This window comes from Agelaius phoeniceus, chromosome 2 (genome assembly GCF_051311805.1).
Source record: "Agelaius phoeniceus isolate bAgePho1 chromosome 2, bAgePho1.hap1, whole genome shotgun sequence".
NCBI lineage: Eukaryota > Metazoa > Chordata > Aves > Passeriformes > Icteridae > Agelaius > Agelaius phoeniceus.
Window position 1 is genome coordinate 103,255,084 of NC_135266.1, and position 24,373 is coordinate 103,279,456.

The 24,373-nt window shown below is 42.4% G+C and overlaps 1 protein-coding gene across 4 annotated transcripts in view; it reads left to right on the plus strand.

Annotated features, from left to right (window-relative positions):
* The first annotated feature begins 10,019 nt into the window (after positions 1–10,019).
* The window catches only part of APP (amyloid beta precursor protein), a 199,209-nt gene continuing 184,855 nt past the window's right edge, over positions 10,020–24,373 (plus strand). For 2 of the 4 annotated variants that reach the window (XM_054654582.2, XM_054654583.2), the window contains exon 1: positions 10,022–10,250. In XM_054654582.2, the coding sequence (XP_054510557.1) occupies positions 10,194–10,250 (57 nt within the window). In that variant the 5' untranslated portion in view covers positions 10,022–10,193. Of the gene's footprint in view, positions 10,251–24,373 lie in introns of all 4 variants that reach the window. The other 2 variants (XM_054654581.2, XM_054654580.2) reach the window with 2 other exon arrangements.

The window sequence follows — 24,373 nt, forward strand, 5'->3', positions numbered from 1 at the left end:
GTGGATGGGCAGGGTTATACAAACCAATGGCAAGACAGGGAAAGGAAAACTCACTGGAGTGTGAACATATAAGGGGTAGGGAAGGCCAATGGGCAGGACACAACTGGGACAAACTAACACAGTGTTGCAGAACACCATGGGGGAAGCTTCTTTCCTCAGCCTGAGCTCTGAGGAATGCCCAGAGCCTAACTTGCATCTCTCCAGGGCATCACCATCCCCCTCTCCCCAGCAGGCTCACAGGCCTCCACACTGTATCACTTATAATGTTTCACTAGTAGCTTGTTAAAAATGCAAAGAATAATGTCAGCATCTCTGTTATGACGAATATCTCGACATTCCCACTACTGGGTGCCTGAAGGAACACCCCTCGAGTTGCACAGGTGATGGGTGTGGTGTCCCAGCTTGCAGCCCTCCTGCCCTGTTGGCCACTGAGGCTGAGCATAGAGTGTGTACAAGCCCTCTGCACCCTGTACACACTCATCAGACAGGAGATCTGATGACAGGAGCCTGACCTTAGCTTACTAGTATGCAGAGTCTAGTTTTAGAGCCTTTTTTGGTGCAACCAACCTTGTGCCTACCATTTGTCTCACAAATCCTGCCAAGCAAGAAGGAAATTTCACCTACTCTTCTGCTTTCAGTATATTTTTGTGTCTCTACTGTAAGTCAGAAAACAGTATGTCCAATTATTTTCTGTGTAAAAGAATGAGGCAGATGCATGCCAAATCAACTTGAACAAATATTTTAAAACCCTTGTGCTGAGAGAGATTGCAGGGTGATTACAAAACATGGATTCTCTAAGGATGGCACTGTTTTTGTATACAGAGCAGGCTGTGGTTCTTCATTGCTACTTCCCATCCCCCTTTTTTCCATCCAAAACCATCCATTACAAAGCTCCTGCAGTCACTGATTTATGTGCTTGTGATCAAACTTTCCTGCTTCTAATACTGTGAGTATTTTATAAAAGATGGTTGTGATTTCTAGATGTCTGTTCCTGTGCTGTTGTGAAGCTTCCTTACTATGCTCATGTCCTCATCAATGATTTTAGTCTTACTATGAGACTCTACAGAAATTATTCTCTTAGAGGAGCTCATTTACATTTTGATGATCACCTAATCTGCATTACTGCACTATGCACTATTCTTTGGGGTAACAGTCAATGATTCCAAAATCCTGATTGCTACCCTACAGCCCATTTTTGAGGGTTCCATGAGATTATATGAGTCCTTGTCCAAGAACAGTACCAACTGTCTCACCAAGTGATCTGATCTGTACTTTCTAATGTGTGTATATATAAGGCCAGGCACATTATTTTGAGCTCATTCTTTGAGCACCAGCTTAAAGATGAGAAAATGCCTCATGTTCCATATTTGCATGTGAATTTCTGAGTACACTGAGTCAGCTCGCCTGGCAAATGTTAATGATGGCTGTGGGGAGGGTCCATAGGACTCAGCAAATGCTGCAATATTCTGAGGCTTCCTTCTCCTCCTCTTCCTTCTGCCTTCTTATATTTTGTTTTGCAATATAAATTGGCTTCAGGTTGATAATGATGCGAGGCATTTGCAATCTCTATAGCATTTTGAAATATAGAAAGCCAACAAGAAGCAGTACTTTTAATTTAAAACAAGTATGTTTCTTTTATTTTCAGGTCTACCACTTGGCTTGAACTGTAGATCTTCAGTTGGAAAAAACCTACCAGAATTTTGCAGTAGAAATGAAGGGAGGATTATTTTTTTTTCCATTTTGTTTGCCCTTTAATAACAGCCTCACATATACAAACACTGCACAGGCTGCCCCATGGCACTCTTTCAGTCTCCTAATGTGACTTTACAAACAGCATGCTAAGAGAGTTACAGATGCACACTTTAGCCTCTGCCTCCTGCTCCTCCCTCCTCAAATGCTGCTGCAGCTCAGCACTGGGAATGCAGACATACCATTGCTGTGGAGGGTGATGGCAATTGTCAGAGTGAAAGCCTCAGTTGTGTACAGAGTGAGCACATGGGGCTACAGCAGCATCACCATTTATAGCTGCCACTGTACTCCTCTGGAACCAGAGGCTTTCAGGCAATGCCTATAGTCATTCAAGCAGCTGTACTGGGAGTGAAGAGACAGAAAGTTGTGGCACCTACATACCTCACTGCTGCTGAAATAATTGAACCCATGCAACAATTTATTGAGTTGGGTGGTTTTTGTCCACATTTGAAGATCAGGCTTATGGCTCAAGAGACCTTCTTGTCACCTGCTGAATTTTGGTGGAGTTGTGTTCCAGATGAATTTGTCATTTCATAATGTAAAGGTCTCAGACTTACTTCCTCTGAAGAGTCTCTGTTGACCACTTCAGATTTTCATGGCCTTCAGAAAACTACTGTTTTTTTCTTCACAGACATTTGAGGAAAGGCTAAATCATGTGATAAGTGTCCTGTAGGGGGGTTGAATAATGGGAATGCCTTTCTTGAAGTTCCTTGACAAACAGATTCTCTGTATCATATAGGGGGTGCTACTGTTTTTGAATTTATTTATTTAATGTCTATTGCAATCTAGCTGGGTCTTTCAAAATTGAGTCAAGCATTGTATTCCTAGGAACAGGTGAGAGGATTAGTCTTTGAGCATCCCAACCTGATGTGTTAGCAATTAAGCAGGTGTTTTATGGTCTGAGATATGATGCTGAAAGAATCAAAATAGCAGTATATTCTCTCCTTCTGTACAAGTGTCTTCAGTAAACTGAACTCAGAATCTAAGAAATATTTTGTGTTTATATATGTATACATACATAACCATCTGATTAATTTCCTTATTTTTATTTCTGTTCCAAGACAGCGTGGAAACAAAGTACAGTGTCTGACTTTGTACAGACAGCTTCCTTTGGCCAGACAGAGAGCTCTTTTTTATCTTGAGGTCTATTCAGGCATACATGGAAGGCTTCTGAGGCCCAGAAGAGGTGGAAGCTGATTCAAAAGTAACAAAATTTTCCTTTAATAACTTTACAGGTTTCAAGTAGAGTTGGTTAATTTATTGGCAGCACTCTTGTACAAAGTCTATAAGAAAAATTAGGTGTGTATTAACAGGTTCTATCTCAGACTGTGAAAGTATTTAAAGACAAGAGTCTAAAGCTGAGAGGAATATTTGTGGATTCCTGGTTTGGGGGTCTGGGCAAGACAGATGACAGCAGGACAGCTCTGAGCAAAGCTACATAGGAGCTAGATCTCCTGGAGGCAACTGGGACAAACCTTGAGAGCTGTGTCTGTGGAACGTTGGGTTAAGTATTGCGGTGTGAGAAACAATGCTCACTTTTAAAATTTTAAAAGGTTTATTAAGACTTTATCAAAATACAACAGATGATTGAATAAGGAAAAATACAGCGCCAGGAGCAAATCAACCACCATGTGCTCGTCTACAAAATGGATGCTCCACCTTCTATACCTCTAACCCCTCCCAAAGTCTTGTTAATTGACTCCTTCCTCGCTGTCCAGTGCTGGAGATCACTTTCTTACACCTTGATTGGAGGTCAGGTGTTGCCATAGGAACAAGCCGACCTTCCCAGATGCCCCAATTACTAAGGCCATCCCCTGATAACAATGCAAGGGGGAGGGGAAACATAACCATACATCTGCAAAACTTCTCTCAACATGTACGTGATATTCACCCCTTAATTGTGAGAGTTAACCATCACATTATTCATCTATAACATCGGGAATCACAAGAAAGGATAAAACAACAAAGTAAATCTTTGATAGTAAAAAAAAATTACTTAATGATTTTTAAATAGTATTAAAAAGCTTACTAGTGCACTCAGATATTGAGAGAAATCAAAGACAATGTAGGTTGCCTCTATTTTTGTTAAGCGTTACTAATTTGGGATATTCACACCAGAAACTGCAATACTATTTTATCTGGGAAGACAAATCACAGTAGAACAGGCTGCTGGAAAGATGCCAAGAGGACCGTAATTGTCTCATCTGGTGGTTTCCATAACTGCAAATGCAAAAAGCACATCATGACTTTCAATTAGAGGGTGTCACAGTAGGCAGAGTCTTTGGGGGTGCCCCAACCTTCCTTGAGAGAAGTGTCCTGAAAAGAACCCGCTCTCCTGGGGGTGCACAGGCACAACCCACGTGTGATGAGTGCAGATCCACTCTCAGGAGATGCGTAGGCAAGAGACAGGAGCCTTGTATGGTGATCCACAGAGAACAAGCCTTTATTGTGAGCAGGGGCACTCTGTGAAGGGTGCCAGGGATAAGAGCTCCGAGAGTCAGAGGGAAAACAGGGGTTTATACAGGAATAGCGAGAGGCAGGGCCAAACACTGGAAGGAATAGGGTGAAGGCATGGGGGCAGAGCCAAGGGGAAGGACCGATGGGTTACAAAGAATCAACACAGAGAAGCAAAGCGTTGTGGGGACAATCTTTTAGCTCACCGCAGCTACAGAGGTGATGGTTTTAGGGGCTGGTCCTCCAAGGGAGTGCAGCAAGCCTTTCCTCAGCCGGTTTTCCAGCCTCCTCAAGATGAGAGCAAATGGCTAAGTGTCATTTGCTCTGGGGTTCCCTTGGAGTTAGATGCTCTCAAGATTTGCTTTAATAATTCAGAAATGCTCATTTTTCTGTAAGCAATGCCAAACATGACTTGCTTGAAAAGAAATTGGCTTGGTTTACTGTAGGGTGGCTTTTTTATTTTCTGGTAGAAGCATGTTAGTATTGAGTGGTTTGCATATAGGATGGTGAGTTAAAACAGCTGCAGAAAGCCTGCACCTGCAGTACTTTACTAGTAAATAAACCACACAAGCAGAGGCCAAAAATATCTAGGAAGATTCTGTGCATGCAGTGCGGAAAAAAAAGGAATAGATATTAAACTCTGATTCTGCTATAATATTTGCATAATGTAGTAATTAGGTAAATAAAATCAGGTGTTCAGAATCAATTGAAGAAGCAGATACTCTAAAGATTTCCTCTTTATTGACACAATCAGCAAACACAATAGCTTATGTCAGAAGGAGAAGCCAGTATAGCACCATATTTGATTGATATGGAGTGATGCCCATGTATATTCACATCCTAATCACTGGAGCAATTACTGTTGTTCCCATGTCCATTTCATTTACTTGGCTGAACATGCCTGGGATTTTGGACTGTGATTTCATGATTCACTTTGCTTTGCCATTTGTAGCTGCTCCAGCAGATATCATCAATGCCTAATACTACTGTGCTATACAGAACAAATCATCTGCATTTGAGAAGGTCGCTGTGGCTACTGGCTGCTTAACTGTGCACTGCATCTGTAAAAGCCAAAGGTAAAGATGCTTTGCAGAGTTCAGACAATGACCAACTGTTCACTATTTAAAATCATATCTGCCCCTATTAGTGTGGCTATCAGCACATACTTGTGTAGGGTTGATTATGTACAATCTCTCTTTTCTTATTTTGGAGTAATATTTAGACAGTCTTTTGCTAAGGGCTGCAGGCTGACTCCAAAGGAAAAAAAAGTGTCTCTAGAGGACACTTGCATGATAGTGAACAGATTAGTTATACCTGCAGTGGTTCAAGTTGTAGCATAAATCCAAATGATTTTCCAATAAAATTTATGTTGTGCATTTGAAAACACAAATTCCTCCTGGAGCTGTCTGAAATAAATTTGGTCACTGTTCTGCATTACTGGGGAGTGTCAATGTGGGGTGTAACCAAACTCTGTATTACTACACCATTTCTGACAAACTGTTAATGATGGCTGGTTTGTAGCACCTGCCCAGGTTGCATTTCCAACCCCTCAAGCCACAAGCTGGGTGCTAAATAAGAGGCAAACCCTTTGAGGCAGGGAAGTGTTTCTTTGTCTTCAATGACTCAGCCATGATAACTCCCTCCAGGGAAGCACCAGCATAGTTACATCCATCCTGAGGGGGTCATCTCAGCTAATGAGCCACGATGGTTCAACTGCACCATCATAAAGGGCAGCACTCTAAAGACTTAGAACATCAAGAACTCACAAAAATATCCTCTGACTCACATGATTACATAATTCCACCGTAAATTTCCCCACCCTGGGGGAGGTACTGAACATTCCCACCTGAGCCTCATCATATATAACTGGGGACTTGGGATGATATCAGCACCACCACTGGATGGATCCAGAGAAAAACCAGGACTTCCACAGGATGGCTGCTTTCAACTGCAGCCATCACTTCCACAGGAATGCATCCATCACTTGATAGAGCTGTGACCACCACCCTGACCAACAGGGTGCCAGGTTTACTCTGACTTTGTGGGTTTAAGCCAGTTTCTGTGTATCATTGCATTTATTATAATCTCTCTATTAAATTGTAACTCAAACCTGAAATGTCTCTCAAAGTAATTGTGTGGGGTTCATTTCTCCCTCTGGTTTACTTTCAAACCAGCACAGTAATTTTTTCTGTACTAGTTTTCAGAGTACAGAAAAATTCCTTAACTGGGACTAATACAGAAGGGGTCAGCTCAGAAGGATCTGAGTTCTTAGCTTCCATGGGTTCATTCAGAAATATTAACCCTAGTTCTTTCATCTGTTCTATATGTGAATCAAAAAACCAGGCAAACAGTATTATCCCCTGCAAAGAAAATGGAGAGCACTGAAGTGAAGCAACTTCAGAAGTAGACAGTGAGTCAGCATTGAAGACTGGACCAAAAAATCAAGTTTGCCAACTCAGAGCCCTCTTCTCAGAGATGAGAACAAATGGAGACATCGTCTCCATGAAAGCACTAGCTGCAGCATTGTTCCAAAATAATCTGAGGAAGTATCTCTCATACAAACAATATAAAGCTGAGAAATGCAGTAATAATTTCTGTTTTGTTGGTGTGAATTAAACAAGCCTTGGGCATCAGAAATTCAATGAATGGCAGGTAAAAGGCAGGCATTATGTAGAACTACTCGTTCATATTCAGAGATATCTGGCAATGTTGTAATTGTGTCCCAGCTACAGACTGCCTGTCCCTCTTCAGAAATCACAGACAAGTTCTGCTCTCTAATTCATTAGGTTATGAAGCAGTCTGAGGTGGTTTATTACCTATTGTAGAGTAGTATCAGCATCTGTGGTTAAGGTCCACTTGCTCCATGAGTATTTAATGAGAAATGAAATGGCTGAACAATGTTTGCATATACATAATATATTGAAATGACAAGGCTGTAAAATAATATTAGATATGATTTGTGAAAAAAAAAATACACAGGCAAAGCACAGAAGTGGCCAAAAAAAAAAAAAACCCACAAAACCCCAAAAAAACAACAACAACAAAAAAAAAAAAAACCAAAACCAAACCATGACATGCATGTTTGCTTCTCTCTGGAAAGTTAGCAAATTAAGATTGAATAAAAAAAGCTCAGGAGTTAAAGGCAAAATCACATCTGGGTATAGTTTGGAATTGTTTGCGTTGTATTAAATTTAAATGTAAACCCTATCATTTTGTGATCCAACCTGTGCTTCCTTCTTCTCCAGAAAGATGGTTTCCATTGTTGGCTCTGCTGTGAGGCAGTAGTGGGCTTTGTTGCACTTCAGCTATGACAGCTTCTGAGGTCTGGTAAGAATATATTTCTATACTAAAATGACAAGTAGAGAAAGAATGGAAAAAAGTGTATTGGACCTTCTGTACAGATCCTGAAAATGATAGAATGGAAAATAGGACACAGTCCTTGTTCTTTTCTCTATCAGCAGGTCATCTCCAAATTTTGTAGACCTTATGAACAGCTTTCAAAAATGTCTTTACCTCTGACTTTTCAGTGGGTAATTTCATGAAATATTAAGCAAACATTGTCACTGTATTTTGGATATTTCCACTGGTGCTTAGTTGCTCTAAATGGAAATACCTATTTCATAGAGGTCTCCTGGTCCCTTTGACTTTTCCCCATCTTGTCACTTGAGTTTTTCCTGCTTTCCTTGAAGGTTTGCAATCCCATGGGTCTGCCTCACTCCTAGCCAAAGGCAACAGGAGCTTCCAGCCTTCCTGCACTCCCATTGTGACAAAAAAAAGCAGGCTTGGCTGATCCAGAGAAGCAGCAGTTGAAATAGTCTTTGATTTTAGAACTAGGAGGAAGTGATTACAGAGAGGTACCAAGCTAGCCTATAATAAAAGAGCTACATGAATCTATTTTAATTTTCCATCTGTCCCCTTTTTTTTTTTTTTTTCCCAGAAACTTGCAAAGAGCTTCCTTCTGACTGCCTCCATTGTTTCAGGGAAGAATTGTTTTTGACTGACCTCTATAAGCTTTAACAAGATGTTGCTTATTTGCAGCCATGGAGTTGCTTTTCCAATGCCTGAGCTTAGAAGCCAACTGGTTAGAAAATTTGCACAGCAAATCCTTTGTAACCCCTCAGAGCCATGTGATCATTATCCTAAAATGCAGAAAACGGTGTTAAATTATTACAGCTAAGCCTGCCATTTAACTAATTTCAATGTACAGTTGTGTCACTGGTGTGTTCCAGAAGCTCAGCTGTTATCTGCCTGTCAGAGATCTGTTAAATTCATCAAGTGTGACTCAAGAAATTCCCCAAAAGCCACCATACATTGCCAGTTCATAAGCTTGTATGAGAGGATTCATGTTTGTATGAGAACACTCTTCTAACTCTAAGGCCTGGCTGTAGGGGTGAAATGCACTCCAGTCCCTCACTGCATGTTGCAGCCCACCTGGCAGGCAACCTGGATTCACCTGCAAAGCATCCTTCCACATCTGGAACATAACTTTGTCCAAGAATCTCAGTGGATATTGCAGTTGTGACTTCATGGGAAGATGAGCGTGAGAGGCAGTGAGCACAACACTGGGCTTCTGTAGTGAGCCATACACCAAGGGAGTGTCATAGAATCAGATCACAGAATCAGTTAGGTTGGAAAAGAACCCTAGGATCATCAAGTCCAACCAATAACCCAGCACTACCAAGTCCATCAATGAACCATGTCCCTAAAGTGTCACAAGATGCCATACCCCTTTTAAAAATCTCCAGGGTTCATGAGTCAATCAGTTCCCTGGGAAGCTTGATCCAGCCTAGATCTCCTCTGTTGCAATTTGAGGCCATTTCCACTTATCCTATCACTTATGATGGGGGGAAGAGAGTGACCCTACCTCTGCAACCTCCCCTTAGGTAGTTATAGAAAGTGAGAAAATCTCTTCTGAGACTCCTTTTTTTAAAGGCTGAACACCTCAGGTTCCTCCAGCTGCTCCTCATCAGACTCATGCTCCAGATTTGCCCCTCACATGGCCTGGCTGCAGGTCCCCGTTACTGGGTGGATCTATCAGCTGCTGTCTTGGGAGCCTTAGTGGGAGCAGAAATCCTGCCACGGAGTTTACACATCAGTGGCAGAATGGGTCAGGCTCTGTCACACTGAATTTTGGCTATAATAGCAGCTGTTTCAACATGAAGCTCCTAATATTCACTTTCAAGTTCTTCTTAAAGGTTTATTATACCAATCGTAACAGTGCTGTTCAGAGGGTGAGACCGTGAGATTACGATGGCCTCCTGATCTGATGGTATTTGATTAAGTCCTACAATTTAATTTGATTTCTTCCTTGTTCATCTGCCATAAGTCCCAGCTCTTCTGATGTTCCTGCATATCTTTGTTATCAATGGTGTGTGTGTGTGTGATGTGTCATATGTGAAACGGCTGTGCTGACTCATCACCTGCACCTCGACAGGAACAGGAGATCCCGGCCTGGTGTGCAACCTTGCTAGCAAAGGCAGAATGCGTTAAAGAGCCTTTAAACCACACAACACGTTTAGATTTGAGTGTTTTTTTGAGCACCTTGCAAAGGTGGGGGTTGCGTTTCTGAACGCAGTGCCCCAGCGAGGGGGGACCGCGCATGGAGCCCTCCCGGTCCCTTGCAGACGCGGGCGGCGGACAGGCAGAGCGGGGAAGGTGGCAGGTGGTACCCGAGCGGCCGAGGAGGGCACGGGAGCTGCCTCTGAGACCCACCGAGCGCAGGTAGAGCCGGTCCGCCCGCCCCGAGCCACGGCCGCACCGCCCGGGCGCCGCCGCCAGGGGTCCCCGCAGGCCGGGCGGCCGCACCGCCCGCTCGGGGGCGGGCCGGGCCATCAGCTGACCGGCCCCGCCGCGCCGCTGCCGGAGCCGCCGCACATCAGTCGTTTTCCTCGGCAGCGGCACGGCCTCGAGGATTTACAGTCGGACCCCGTCGCGTCTCGCCGGACGGCATCCCTCCTTCCCCTCCTTCCTCCCCGCTCCCAGCCGCCGCGATGCTGCCCCACTTAGCCGTCCTGCTGCTGGCCGCCGGCGCCGCCCGGGCTCTAGAGGTAAGTGGGGCAGGAAGCAGCGGGCGGGGGCTTCCCCGCCACCCTCTACCGCTCCTCCGAAGCTTTGTCTGTCCGCAGCCGCCCCCGCGGCGTGGGCTTGGCCGCGGCGGGGCAGGCGAGCGTTGCTTTCCTAGGGGTGTTCCATCTCTAGCTGCCGCCGAACAATAGGAGCGGCGAGCCGGGGGTGGTGGAGGTATCGGGGAGGGAGCGGGGCTGGGAGCTCCCGGGGCTGGCACCCCCAGCCCCGCTGCGCGTGTCTGGCTGCCGGGGCGCTGCCCCCTACGCCAGGGGCACCGGTTCTGTCTTGGGGTTGGCTCCGCCGGGGGCTCGGGAAGGGGAACTTTCCCCAGGAGCAGGCACGCCGCAGGCGGATGGCCCCGTGGCGTACCCCGGTGGGGCGGGGGCCAGGGCGAGCAGCCAGGCTGCGAGCGGGGGACGCGAGGGCGTCTCCCCGCGAGGGAAGCGAAACCGGGCTACGGAGCCAGTGGTATGCTCCCATGGGGGGGACCGGGCCTTGGGCGGCGCAGGTGTGCGGACGGCGGCCAGAGCTCCCCGGCGGCTGGTGCAGTGGCCCCGCGGGAAGGCGGTGCCCGGGGGGGCGGTGGTCGGGGCCGGCCCGAGCCCCCCCGCGGGCCGGAGGCGCGGGAAGATGGCGCCTCTGCAGTGCAGCAGAGAGGAGGCGCCGACAGCCCGCGCCCCTCCGCCCCTGCCCGCCCTCTTTCCTTCCTTCCCCGGGGTGGCTCCGCCCGCCCCGGCCGGGCGGCACCTCCGCGGGTCACTCCCTCGGGGTCGGGCGGGGGCTGGGGGTCCCCCGGGCCCGCCCGTCCGGGGGTGTGCCGCACCGCAGTGGCTGCGGGGTGGGCCGGCTGAAAGCTTGGATCCCAGAGGAGGAGTTAGCACGGCTGGGTGTCGTTCTTCCCCCGCCCCCCCCCTCCCCCCGGCAGATCTCAAAAAAGAAGGTGTGGGAGGGGTGAGTCACCTCGAGGTCTCCTTCGCTCCCGGCTTGCCATACTTCGGCCTGAAGACTTCGGCTTCTGTCCTCCTCCTGTGTCAATTCCCCTTCTCCTGGGGGGGGTCAAGGACTGGGTGGGGTGAGGTGGTGCACAATATTTAGCCTGATGGCAGAGAGGGATGCTCGCGGTGCCCGCCCCGCTTCCCCAGGGCATGGGGATGCAGGTCTGTGGCTCTGGTGCTCTTCCCGGGAGGGACCCCAGTACGCCATGAATAAGAGGAGACAGCTTCATACCAGCCCCCTCCGTCCCTGCAGCCAGGGCTGCCAGCCACAGGCTCTTGCTTGGAGGCATGATCTTGCCAACATTGAGCAGGATGTATCAATTTGAGCGGTTCTGCAGATGCTCAGATGTTTAAAGCTTCCAGTTATAGCACTCGTTGGAGTTAAGGAGCTTCTTTCAACCATTTCTTGTCTGAATGCAACAGAAGGAAATGTCTGCCTTGGGTGTGTAGCTTAAGTAAAAAATGAGATTTTATGATTGACACCATGCGTCAAGATAGACCATGGAAGGATGGACTTTTCTGTTGGCTCTTTGTAGCCCTGACCTTAATGATAGGTGTGTAGGTGTTGGCACTGCGAAGGTGCTGGAAGAAAGGAGGCTTGAATTTTGTACCAGAACTGTTCAGGAGGACTGAACGTGTATGCTCAGGGATTTCTGTGATGGTGTCTGCCTTAGTGATGGCCAGAATTTTGAGAGACATCCTCTGTCTGGAAACATTTACTGAGATGGGCACTGATGTTTCTGCAGAAGCTTTCTGTCTTCTGTCGTTCCATGTGAATGTTTGAGGCTTGACATTTATTCCTTTTCTTTATGTTTGATGAGGAAGTAGGTTTTAACATCTGGTGATCTTGTAGTAAGGTATTTGTCAGTCGTGATTCTGTAAGGTTGTTGTTTTAGCAAGCCACTTGTTTTTATAACACTAAATATTTCATATAATAGAAATGGTGTATGTGCATGTTCTGCTCTTGAACTACCTTTTTATGCTAAAGGATGAAAATTTTTTGTTTGAATTAGATTTTCTCTAGATCTCTTTTCTGAAATGAAATATTTTTCCTACTATTTTAACAAGTATTTTCTGGAATGCAGCAAAGAATCTGTACTTTGCTTTGTAGTGTACTTTTGCTTTGGGAAGTGGTATGAGGAAGAGAAAACAGGACCAAAACAAATTCTCTCTATTTTACACATGAAGAATTCTTTTCCAAAATTACAGGTAGATTAATAATGATTTAGCATCCTAAAAGAAAATATTCTGTAGTGATGTCCTGGTGATGCCATGGTTGCTTAGCATATTACTTTCTGACCCTCATGTGAATCATTCTCATTGGCTGAGAGTTGTCATGATTTGTGAAACTGCCATATTCTGCAGTAGCTATTCTTGCATTTAATCTTTTTCAGTAATTGTCTGGTTTTAGTAGAAAAATGCAACAGACAGTAACTATCCTCATGAATTTGTGTCAATGATCTCAGTTTATAAATAATTTCCTCTCGTTAGCACACTGAGGTTTCTGCTATGCCTATTTTACTCCCTGCTCTAGCTGCCTGTTTCTAAGCAAGACTCCTTTACCAGCGGACTGAAATGAAATTGTTGAGGTATCAGTATCTCATAAGCTGACCCTCAGAAAAAAGACAACAAGGATGTTTCTTGACAGTGTTTTTCTTTAAACTGGGTAATGTTATTACCCTTATTTTTGTTATTTTGGGGTTTTTCTGTTTGTTTTTAGGAGAAGACTCCAAATATTTGTTTCTTCATTGTTTAGTTTCCTCGTAGATCTTTCAAGAAATGACATTTAAATGTGGGAGGGGGAGCAATGGCTTTACTTTGCTTCTATTACAGACTTTCAGTTCCTATTTCTGTCGATTCTGTTCCCAAATTTCCCTGGCAAAAGTTTGCATTTGTTGCAGGAACCCTTTTGCACTTTTATTTAAGATGCTGACAGGGGGTGGGTGGCTGAGTGGGTACATAGAGCAGGCTCTCTGGGGATCATCAGGATCCTTGGCAGTCAGGTGAACAAATGAGAGAGTAAAGAAAGGAAGCTTCTCCTTTGCTTTCTCATTGGTCTTTTGTTTGATTAATGATTAACAGACAATTTTGAGGCTTGCATGATCTTCAGATGCCTTTTCTGTGGAAAAAACACGATCAACTGCTGCGCTTCTTCACGAATCGTGCATGAAAACCTGAGGAAGCTGACAAGATCTTCATGCTTTTAAATTTTAATTTTTTTCCCCCATGAGCTGTTTGTGTGACAGATGTAAGCCATCTCCCTTACTCATTTTTAATTGATCAGTGCTGAATTTTAGGGCAAATCCACAAGAAGCATGGATCTCCTTTGGTTCTTCATGACTTGGGATTTGCACGAATTTAGTAAACTGTGAAGGATAATAAACAGTTTGATCTATAAGTTTTGTGAAGAAAAGGTATGACAATTTCTTTTAATTAGTAGTTCTTTTCCAAAACAAAGCTTAGCAAAATAGCTGAAGAGTATAGTAACTTCTCTAATTGCTTGAGAAATTGACAGCTGTTTCTCTGAGTAGAATAATTATTTTTAGTGACTCAGTAAAATAATTAACACAAGCTGTTGGGTGTGGAGGCTTGGCCAAGAAGTTGGTAGATAGCATCACCTGAAGGAGGTCTCTGGTCTGACCCTGTGCCCAAAGCAGATCAGGCTGCATGGGGCTTTCTGCAGTCGAGTCTTGAAAATGGAGCTCTAAGGACAGAGCCTGTGCCACCTCTCTGGGTAGCCTGCCCCATCCACTGTTTGGTTGGTTCACCTGTGTTGGAATTCTCTAGGCTTAACTGACATCCTTAGTCCTGAATACTCTGAATGATGTAATTTTGACATCTTCCAAAAAAAGGTATGCAATAACCAAAAGCTGAAAAGTTTGTGTTTTGGTTTAATAAATAAAAATTATATTTGACAAATGTCCATATATATATATCTATATGCACGTGTATGCATACTTGTTGGAATATTAGGGGACACAAGACACACAATGGACTTTGGACCTGGTTAACAGAAGAGATTTGATAGCAGGATGCCTTGGCAAAAGCAAACAGAACTTTGAAAATTAGACCTAGATTGCAAGAAGATCCAATCAGACAGGTTTACCGGAAAAAGAAAATTCCATTAAACTCTGCAAGCAAGAGATGTTGTGATATGCATAAGTTTGTGGATGTGATTTTAACCTAATCACTGTAGTACACATTACTAGGCTCTGTGAAATAGTATATAAGTGTTTGTATCCCACAATAAAATTGGATTTTGATCACCGAATGAGTCTTCCCTGTCTCTCTCCATCGCCAACAATTGGTACTTCCATGCGAGGGAATGAACCAGCCTGACTGGGGAGTCCCTGGAACTGATCATGACAGTGAGAGAATCGCATCTGGGCCCACAATCGCCCGGGTGCTGTGACTGACAGGTGAGCCAGGGGAACTAAAGGAATGGGAAAGGAAATGCCCAAAGAGAGAGATGTCTATGAAACTGTCGCTGTGGAGTGGGAAATGGCACAGACTCGCTGGAAGGCTGGTTTGCACAGCAGCAGCTTTACTAGGAAAATTCTCTCTTTTTATAGACTGTTCCAATACAGACAGAACAGATTGGTCAATTAGTCAATCCATTTCACCTGATCGGCTAATTAACGAAACACCTTTCTTGTAAACAATCTTTGAGAAAAAAGGAAAACAGAGATTAGGAAAACACCACCTTCAGGTTGTTTATAATAACAAGCTAGCATCGTTTCCCTACAAATCCCTAAAGTCTCACAAATTGGCTGTGAAAAACCTTATCTGGTTTTCTCACTCTCTGACCAGGCTGTCACATTGACATGAAACCATGCTCGCCCTTCTGGACGAGCATGACTCTCCCATCCTAACGGAGGACCTTAAGTCACTTTTACTCCTGTCCTGGAGAATACTTATTAAGATGTTAAAAAAGCGAGAGTGGCCGGATGCTGCCGGCCCCCTACCCTGCTCTGACTATCCTCACTTTGACTCTCCCTGCTCGCTTGAAACTGATACCTCTCATACTGAAGAGCAGCCACAGCCATCAACCTCGCCTCTGCCCAGAGCAAGGAGAAGAAGGCATCCTTTCTAGTGGTCTTTAGCAGTGTATATCGCTGACTGCTGACTGCAACTCTAGCAGTGCGGAGGGGAAGCCCTTCGATCCAGGGCCAATAGACTCAGATTATGAGACTGATCCATTCCCTCCTGACTCTCGTGAAAAATGGATGCAACTAAAGAAAAAGGCCCTTAAGGAGGGGGACTCCCAAACTTGTGGAAAATCTGGGCATTTGAAAAAGGATTGTTTTGAAAAGGGGGAAGCCAGATCCAAAACTCCGGGTATTTGCCCTCTGTGCCGTAATCAGTGTCGGTCCAAGTATGATTTTGAAGGTCGTCCAATATCGGGAAACCGGAGCAGAAGCACAGAGCGGCACCACGAGAAGACACAGATTCCCCAGCCTCAGAGTGTACCACCGCAAGCCTCAGCCCAACAAACCTCAGCCCAGCCGCCGCCGCAAGCAGCCTTCACCAGACTGCAGGCAGCCTTGGCAGGACCATCACTGACCAGCCACGCCAGTGCAGGAATGGACCTGGCAACCTCCAACACAGTAATGCTGCTTGATTCATCGGCTCATTTGATTCCCACAGGAGTTTTCGGACCACCTGGACAGCGTACACATACTTTGTTTGTTTGTTCTCCCTGGAGCTATTGACTCTGACTCACAGCATGGACTCCCCAGCTGCCCTGTGCAGTCCTGGCCAGGGCAATATAGCTCAACTTATACCCTTTCCTGTAGCACCCCTGTCTGCATCCCCGATAGCTGAACAGAGGGATGGGGGTTTTGGTTCCACAGGGGTTCCACAGATTTTATGGACACAGCTGTATTACATCTGAGCATTGAACATGCCAATGCAAAGTGACTCTGAAAGGATGAGATGCTCCTAACAGGAGTCATTGATCAGGGAGCCGGTGTGACTGTTATCTCAAGGAGCCAATAGCCCAGTGATTGACCATTATCGACTCAGGGACTCACCCCCATGGGTGGAAGGAGCTAAAGCAGGCAAAGCCAACACTTGCTGCAAATAATGGGCCCGATGGGCAAATCCTCCACAGTTAAACGTTTGGTGCTGTCTGTCCCCCTAGTTTTGTCGGGGAGGGATTTGTTAACACAGTGGGGAATTTTTATGCATTCAGATTTTGTACAGGAGTCTTTTGGGACACTCGACACGCCCACAATGGTCCCTGGCTGAAGTGCCCCAGGTGCTTTCAAGCACTGGAAGGAGCAGCAGCTACCAAAGGGTCACTTGATACAGCTCTAAAGCCCTGAGGGACACCTAGCCCTGGTCAAGCAGGTTATACTTTCCAGTTACTTGCCTTTTATTAACAATATATTTTGTTGTGAATTTTTCACAACAAAAGCATATATACAGCTATTTAGTACTATCAAACTAAATCTTTTTTTGATTTAGCCTTCAGTGTTTGTATCATTATTCTTACTAAGCCAAACTTAAATCTGTCCTACAAGCAATCTTTAAAGCTGCTGCAGGGGTTGTGGCCCTGCCTGGCACCAGCCAGTGTTGAGATTTACCTTGTAATTTTAGTAACTTGTGATTTTTAACAGGATTGTTACTAGAAAAATTCAAAGGTCTTGGTATAGAGGTGGTGTCTTTTTACATATTAGTAAAATAGCAAAACTACATAGTTCACTAAGAGGAATTAGATAAATTTTAAATTCAAGATTCTTTAGCTTGCATTCAAGACAAACTGTGAACTTTATCTGTAGTGATTTTTTGAGACTTAACTCCACTGTCAGTTTTATTAAGTGCTTGCTTTTTACCCATAGTTCTAACAAGGTAATTTTATTGCAAAGATTTCAGTGCAGTTGTTTACTTGCATGTTATTATTTTTGTTTAACTGTTATATGACAAATTTTCAGTAACCTTTTTGTAATAATAGGTTTTAAATAAGCTAATTTTTGTTAAGATTGATTTTTTTTAGTCTCAGTGATGTTAACTTTAAATTCTTTTAGAGGTACTTTATTAAGGTTAAGCTTTAGTGAAGTTGATTTTAAGTTTTGTTGAAGTATACCTGTTTGAGTTATAATTCCTTTGCTATACAAGTGAATGACGTAAAGTCTGAATGAATTTTTGTCAAAATGTGCTCATTTAAATTACAAGATAACGCAATTTTGTTATAGAAATAAGAACGTTTTTTGCTATTTTATTTTTTATAAGTAATACTGAAGAATGAGAAACAGTTCCATATTATGACCATTATTAGTTATGAATTATTTAATGCTTTCTTTTTTACTTTTTTACTTTATTGTTATATATGCATAAATGTCTAGGAAAATATAACTTCAATTTCTTAAGACAGTTTCTACTGATACATTAGTAACCTTGGTTATGTTGTTAATCTTATGATGTGAATTCACTGGCTTTTTATAACAAGCATTACTTTATTCATTTGCTATTTCTCTATGGTACCATTGACTAACTAACAATGAATGAGAAAGCCATTTACTTTACAAACCTTCACTTACTGTTGTATAGCTATTTATAAGACATATATTAGTTTTCTAACTAGTTACTAACTAATTTCTAACGAATTCTAACTAATTACTACTACTAAGAGGTTTCTAAAATATATTTAACTATTCCAGTTAAAAGCCTGGACCCTGGCCACGTCCTGGCCTTAACTAGTAGAAAAAATTTTCTGCACCAAAATTATATTCAAGTAATTTTGACTTACCAAATTTGGACTTGTAATACCTAAACCTCCTTTTAAGGTGAACTTGGAAATCTTACCTGGAAATGATTTTCCAAACCTTCATTTTAAAAAATAAAGTTTGCCAATTACTACAGACTCTAAATAATAATGCAATATCTAAGAAATTGATTTAAATTGTTTTAAATCACCATTTTATTTTTCACATGCTACTAATTGTATCTATTATCTGATTTATTTTTACTTAGTATAAGTTTATTGTTTTATTATGTATTGTTATGCTCTTATGTTACCTTCAGGTTCATAATAAGAAACACACACATGTTATTAAAAAACAAAAAATTAGGGGGGAATATAGCTCTTCCAGAACTTTACACTGATATTTACACAAAAAATTAGGGGGAATAGATCTCCTCCATAATTTTACACTAATATTTACACTAAAAGTTTTTGAAAGCAAACCACATCATATCAAATTGTATCCCTTGCTCTCCTGAAGCACCCTTGGTGGAACCCCAAAAATTAGAATTCTTGGGTTCTGTGAAATTGGATTTTTGTGTTAATTTTGAATTCATGGGAAGGAATCAGTCATAAAATGTTTCCCCTATTTACCCTGTGTATGAGAATCAAACCTTTTGGTACAATTACACTTTTGGCAGCCTTTCTAAATCCAGTGATGTAGCTGCCATTGGGAATGTTTTTAGTTTATAAAGATCAAGCCTGAACCTTTTAGTGGCTGGAGTTTTTAACTAAAAGATTATTTTTAGGATAGGTATGTATGCGGTAATTTTGATAATAATTGTATTAATCGTGATACCTTTCAGTGTATGCAGAGATTAATTAATAAGGCCGTTGAAAGAGTATTTTTGGTTGAGAGGAAAGGGGGAGATGTTGGGATATTAGGAGACACAAGACAGATGATGATCTTTGGGTCTGGTTAACATAAGAGATTTGATAACAGGATGCCTTGGCAAAAGCAATGGAACTTTGAAAATTAGACCTAGATTGCAAGAAGATTCAATCAGACCGGTTTATCAGAAAAAGCAAATCTCATTAAACTCTGCAAGCAGGAGATGTTGTGATATGCATAAGTTTGTGTATGTGATTTTAACCTAATCACTGTAGTACACGTTAGTAGTCTCCCTGAAATAGTATATAAGTGTTTGTATTCCACAATAAAATTGGATTCTGATCACCAAATCAGCCTTCCCTGTCTCTCTCCATTGCCAACACATACACATAATGCATTAAAGCTCCTTATGTATCAAGATAATGTATGCAAATAAATTTAACCCCTGAATGTATTTGCATGTATAATGTGTTACATTTAACATTACTGTATGTATACATCTGTATTTTATTAGTGCATAGAGTGTATTAAACCAGCAGACATTTACATACCTCCTTACATCGAGGCAATTAAGAGATTAAGACTGCTGCTGATAAAAATGTAATTTGGTTTATATATCATAATAGGTTTATTGAAGTTGTTAGGTGAGATGTCTGGTGTGGTTTTAACAAGTAAGTCTAGAGCTGTGTTTTATTGGATTTAAATTCCGGGGACTTAGAAAAAATTCCTGTGGCATAAGAAGATTAAACGTAAAGCAAATTGAAAAGTACCGAATGAAGACTTTATGTAAGCTTGGCTAGCTCTTACAACGTGCTCTTGTGATGAGAGTTTACAACAGTTGCTGCCAGGCTGAGGAATGCCAGGAGCAATGTTGATAGCAGGCTTGAGCCTGGAATAATTTGGAGTCAAAGGACTCTTAAGAGAAGTTAAACTTTCACTCAGATCTGTTTTTTGCTTAAAGCTGAATGCAGTCTGATGAGTCCTCATTCTTACAACCTGTTCTGGAGTCTGCCTGCCTTCCATTAACTCTCCTTCAACCTATAGCTGAGGTTTTGAAAACACATTTTCTGCCCTCTTTGGAGATACAAGCTAGCTGAGAATATCAGCAAGAAATGGCTGTGTGGTTTTGAGTCTTAAGCCCTAAATAAGTCACTTTTCTGCCCTTGATTTTAATGTGATATTACTTCTGAAACCTAGGGGTTTTTTCTTCATTTGGACCAAAAAAACTGTTAGAGAGCTACCTGATTATTAAATCTTGATGTAGATTCCAAAGCTCTCCAGATGTCTCCAGTCACCAAAAATATTTATCTATCTTTCCACATGACAGTTTACTCATAGAACAAAAGAGAAACAAAATAGATGTGGATAATGGCCTCTCTTAAAGGACATCAATTTGAATTACAGCAAATTAGTATGTTTGCATATATCTGTATCTATATATATGAATTCCTCACCTCAAGCTCCTTGCTGTTTGGAGGATATAGGATTGTTTTGATTCTGTCTTTTCTAGCAAAACAATGATTCAGGTAATTACAAACCAGAAATTTCATGTGAGGGAAATTAGTGTAAGGGCCAGTACGCTCTAAGGTTGTAATCAGTGAAGTAGCTTGCAAAACATGCTTTCCAGGTGACAAGCACATTGTGGAGTGTGAAAGTAAACATGTTCAAATAAGTCACGTTTTTTAGAAGGGTGGAAAACCTTACACCAGCTACTGACAGTAAGGACACCACTGTTCTATGGTTGTGTGCTGCAGGTTTCTTGCCCTGCATTGATTAACAGAAACAGGGCTGAGCAGTAGGTGTGGGTGTTGCTGGTTTCTTTACTGGAGACCCCAGTCTAACAACTTTGTGAGTGCTCTGACTTGTACATCTGGGGAGCAGGACTTGTGGCTTTGTTTTCTTGATAGTCCTCCCAGCACGTTCAGGAGAACTTCATCCTCTCTTGGGGATTGAATATTAAATGCTAAGTAAGTATAGATTGAGGCTTTCCAAAAGAAATAAACCTTCTGTCCAAGTGATGTCATTCCATGAATTAAAACACCTTATGTATCAAGATAATGTATGCAAATATTTTAAACCCCTGAACATATTTGCATATATAATGTGTTACATTTAACATTACTGTATGAATCTGTATATCATTCAAATGTAACTACCACGGGACAGCCAAGCTTTAAACAGAGGAGCACATGGGCCAGGGTGCTTTGTGGTTTTGCGGTCTAGCTGTTCTTTCCAGACAGTAATTTACCACTGGTTGGCAACTGAGCTCACTTAGGACCTGGCTGCAAAGAGCTGCTTCTCCAGTGGCCACCACTCTGTAGGTGCTCTGTGACCCCTCTCTAGGCTGGTTTTACAATTTGTGCTGTGCTGAAAGGAATGAGGTGGACATTTTTTGGTAGGTGGTAATCTTGTAGCAGACATTTCAGAGGCCTGAGTTGGAAACTGGCCACAAGCAGTCGGGCTGGTTCATCTAAAAGAGCAGGCAGCTTCTTTGGGGAAGAGAGCAACCTCCAAACCCACATTTATGGAAGTTTGTGCAATAACATTTAATTAAGGTGTTGGCTCCTTTGCTTCCCTCTGGTGACTTGCAGCAGGGCATGAAAGTTTTTTCATGTATCACTCCTCTTGAGTGTCTGGTTGTTAAAGCTTAGTGTCAAGTCACTGCAAAAAGGCAGAAATCTCCAAGAAAGTACATTTAGGGATGGATGACTCCACTCAGTTCCCACTGACCCATTTGGAGTTAATCCAAATAGGAACATTCTGTTCTTCATCTGGTCTCATAATTTCCCAGAGCAGAGTTTACCTATTCAAGCACAGCAGGTAACATATGACAGGAATGGGGCAAAACTGGTTTTGCCTGTTCGTAAAAACATTTAGAAGTGGTTCCTTTTCAGAGGAGGCTACCACAGTGATCCAGTATGACAGTTTATGTGATTTACAAAATCTGTTTGGATTACAATTAATCAAAGAAAGCACACGTTTAATAGGTGTTCAAGATGGGGGGAGGTTGGGAAATTTCTTATATTTTTGTGGAACTGTGTTAATACTGGACTTGAAGGTTTCTGAAACTATGAAACAGGAATACAGCTTAAATTTAGGTAATACATTTAATTGATTCCAGTAGAGTTGAAGTATACCGTTAACTTGTGGTGAAGGTGAAAATTGCTGCCTCATCCACCTCCAACAGTTAGAATTAGTGTCCAATGGACACACACATTAAAAAAACATAGAGATGGGCCAGGATTCTGGAGTTGTTTCCAATCTCCATGTCATACTATTGCATTGTCTTTGTGCCTGTAGCAAACCTTCTCTTACCTTATCAGCACAAGTTTAAAGTAGAGATTGCTCGTTCTGAAGATTTAACCCTGTTAAATAGATTTTTCTCCAAGTTACAGTCTCTGGAAAGGGGAGAGTTTTTCCCCCTGGTCAGATACCATAATACAGTTTTGTGACAAACAACTAATGGCTAAGTTGTTCTCTTGTCTATGCTTAGTTATATAAATTTATTTGTAGCTGCAGTTTTGGATCTGAAATACAGAATCCTGAACTGATAGAATTATTGCATTCTGCTTTCCCATCATTCAAATGTAACTACAAGTTATTTGATCTCTGTGCCTTATCTGAAAACAAGGGGAGGTAGATTTTTTTTAAGTTGTTGTTGTTAAAGGTTTGATTTCATAGTAGTTATTTTTAAAGCTCCTCATGAACTAAGTCATGGCTTCTAGTTGTTTTGGTTTTTTTTCCTTGGAAAAACTTCTCTTTAGTATACATCCCATATAATGTGTACATATTTGTTTATATAAACAGTGGAAAATACAACATTATTAGGGGAAGGTAAACTGAGAAAGGAAAGAAAATACAATATAAAGGTTGTGGCTTTAAAAAAGCATTCATTATTTTGGGTGTTTTCTTTTGTTTTTCTTTAAAGGTGTTGTAAACTTAAATGTACTAAATGTTGATGGATTGTTGTCTAATTGTTGAATGCTTCCAGTATGCAAACGTGTGGGGTTTGTACATGCATAGTATGAGTGAGCATATGGACTTGTCACATGCATTAAGCTGGTGAGTTGTTTTGAAGTTCGTTTGATTCTTTTTTGCAGTTCTGCTGTGTGTGCCTTGTCTGTGTTCTGCCCAGTTCTCTTAATTATGAAGTGGAATAAAATTGCTTGTAATGACTCATCTTGCAGTATCATGATTTCATTGTTTTCTTTTGCCAATTTTGTCCTGAGTTCCATTACGTCTTAAAAGGATGATGATGCTGAAGTTGTTTAAAAACAAGCTTTTTAAACTAATTTTGGAACTCCAAATTATCTTTCTTTCAGTGTTACTTTTCTCCTAGTGCTTGATTGCCAGCAATTTGCAGAGGACAATTTGTAATCCCAACATGCAGATTTATCATGAGGATGTCAGCTTTACTTCATTTTAACAAAAGACAAAACAAAATGAAACAACAAAAAAAACCCCAAATTAAAATTTAATATTTAAATTTTATGCAGAAGGATTAGAAGGGGAATTACAAAGCCTAAAAGACCAAGTAAGAGGCCCAAAACACAAACATGAATGAGAGGATTGTGAAGGCTTCTGAGGAGACCTAAACACTGGCAATTTCTTTCACTTTTGTTCAGATTAGTTTCTACTTTGGCATAGTCTTCTTTTATTCTCACAGTGGTAATATAAGTTGTCAGGATTTTTTTCCTTTTTTCAGCCAGCCATAGCATCTGAAAAGCCACTTTCTCCTTTTTCATGTGCAAAGTGTTCTTCCTAGTCGTGGTCACGTCTCTGAGCAGTGTAGGTGGAGTGACTGACTCACCTTTCCCTGCCAGCCTCCTTGGAATCCAGGCTGAAGCAATCTTTCTGACAAAAGTCAGCACTTGCCTGCATGGGTTTTCTTTGGTGAATGGCCAAGATTAGATGGGTGAGTGGGAGAGGGGCAGATGCCGTTCCTGTTGTGCCGTGAGGGAAGGAGGATTGCTGGCTTGCCCTGGCTGTCTTCATAACATCCCTGATCCAGTTCAGGAGGTGTTCATTTGGTCAGAGGAACTGATGCTTTTCTGAAAATGTTTGCAAGAAAATCCAGTGGAGAGCTGAGCTTGGAAAGAAAAGCGTAATTGCTGATGAATAGCAGGATAAATTAAATCAGAGCATTTTACTTTGAAATCAGTCTAAACTATTCCTAAAAACACAGTTAAATGAGACTTAGGTTTGTCATTGTGGTGGTTTTACATGGGAGACACTCATGGGGGTGATGCAAAGAGAAGCTGCTAGCAGTTTTCTCCATGTCTGACAAAAAAAAAAAAAACTATCAGTAATTAGCTCTGAGAATTGACAATCTGTTAAACCACTGAGAAAGCTGATACACCTTTGTGAACTCCCATGTTAAAAATGAAAAATCCTGGGAATTCAGCCTTGTCTTTCTGGCCTGAGAGCAGGTAACTCGGCCAGCCCGGCCCTGCTGTCTCGGCTGGGCCGGCTCGGCCCGGGCAGGCTGTGCCCATGGGCTGGCGGGCAGGGCAGGGCAGGGGAGGCCGCAGG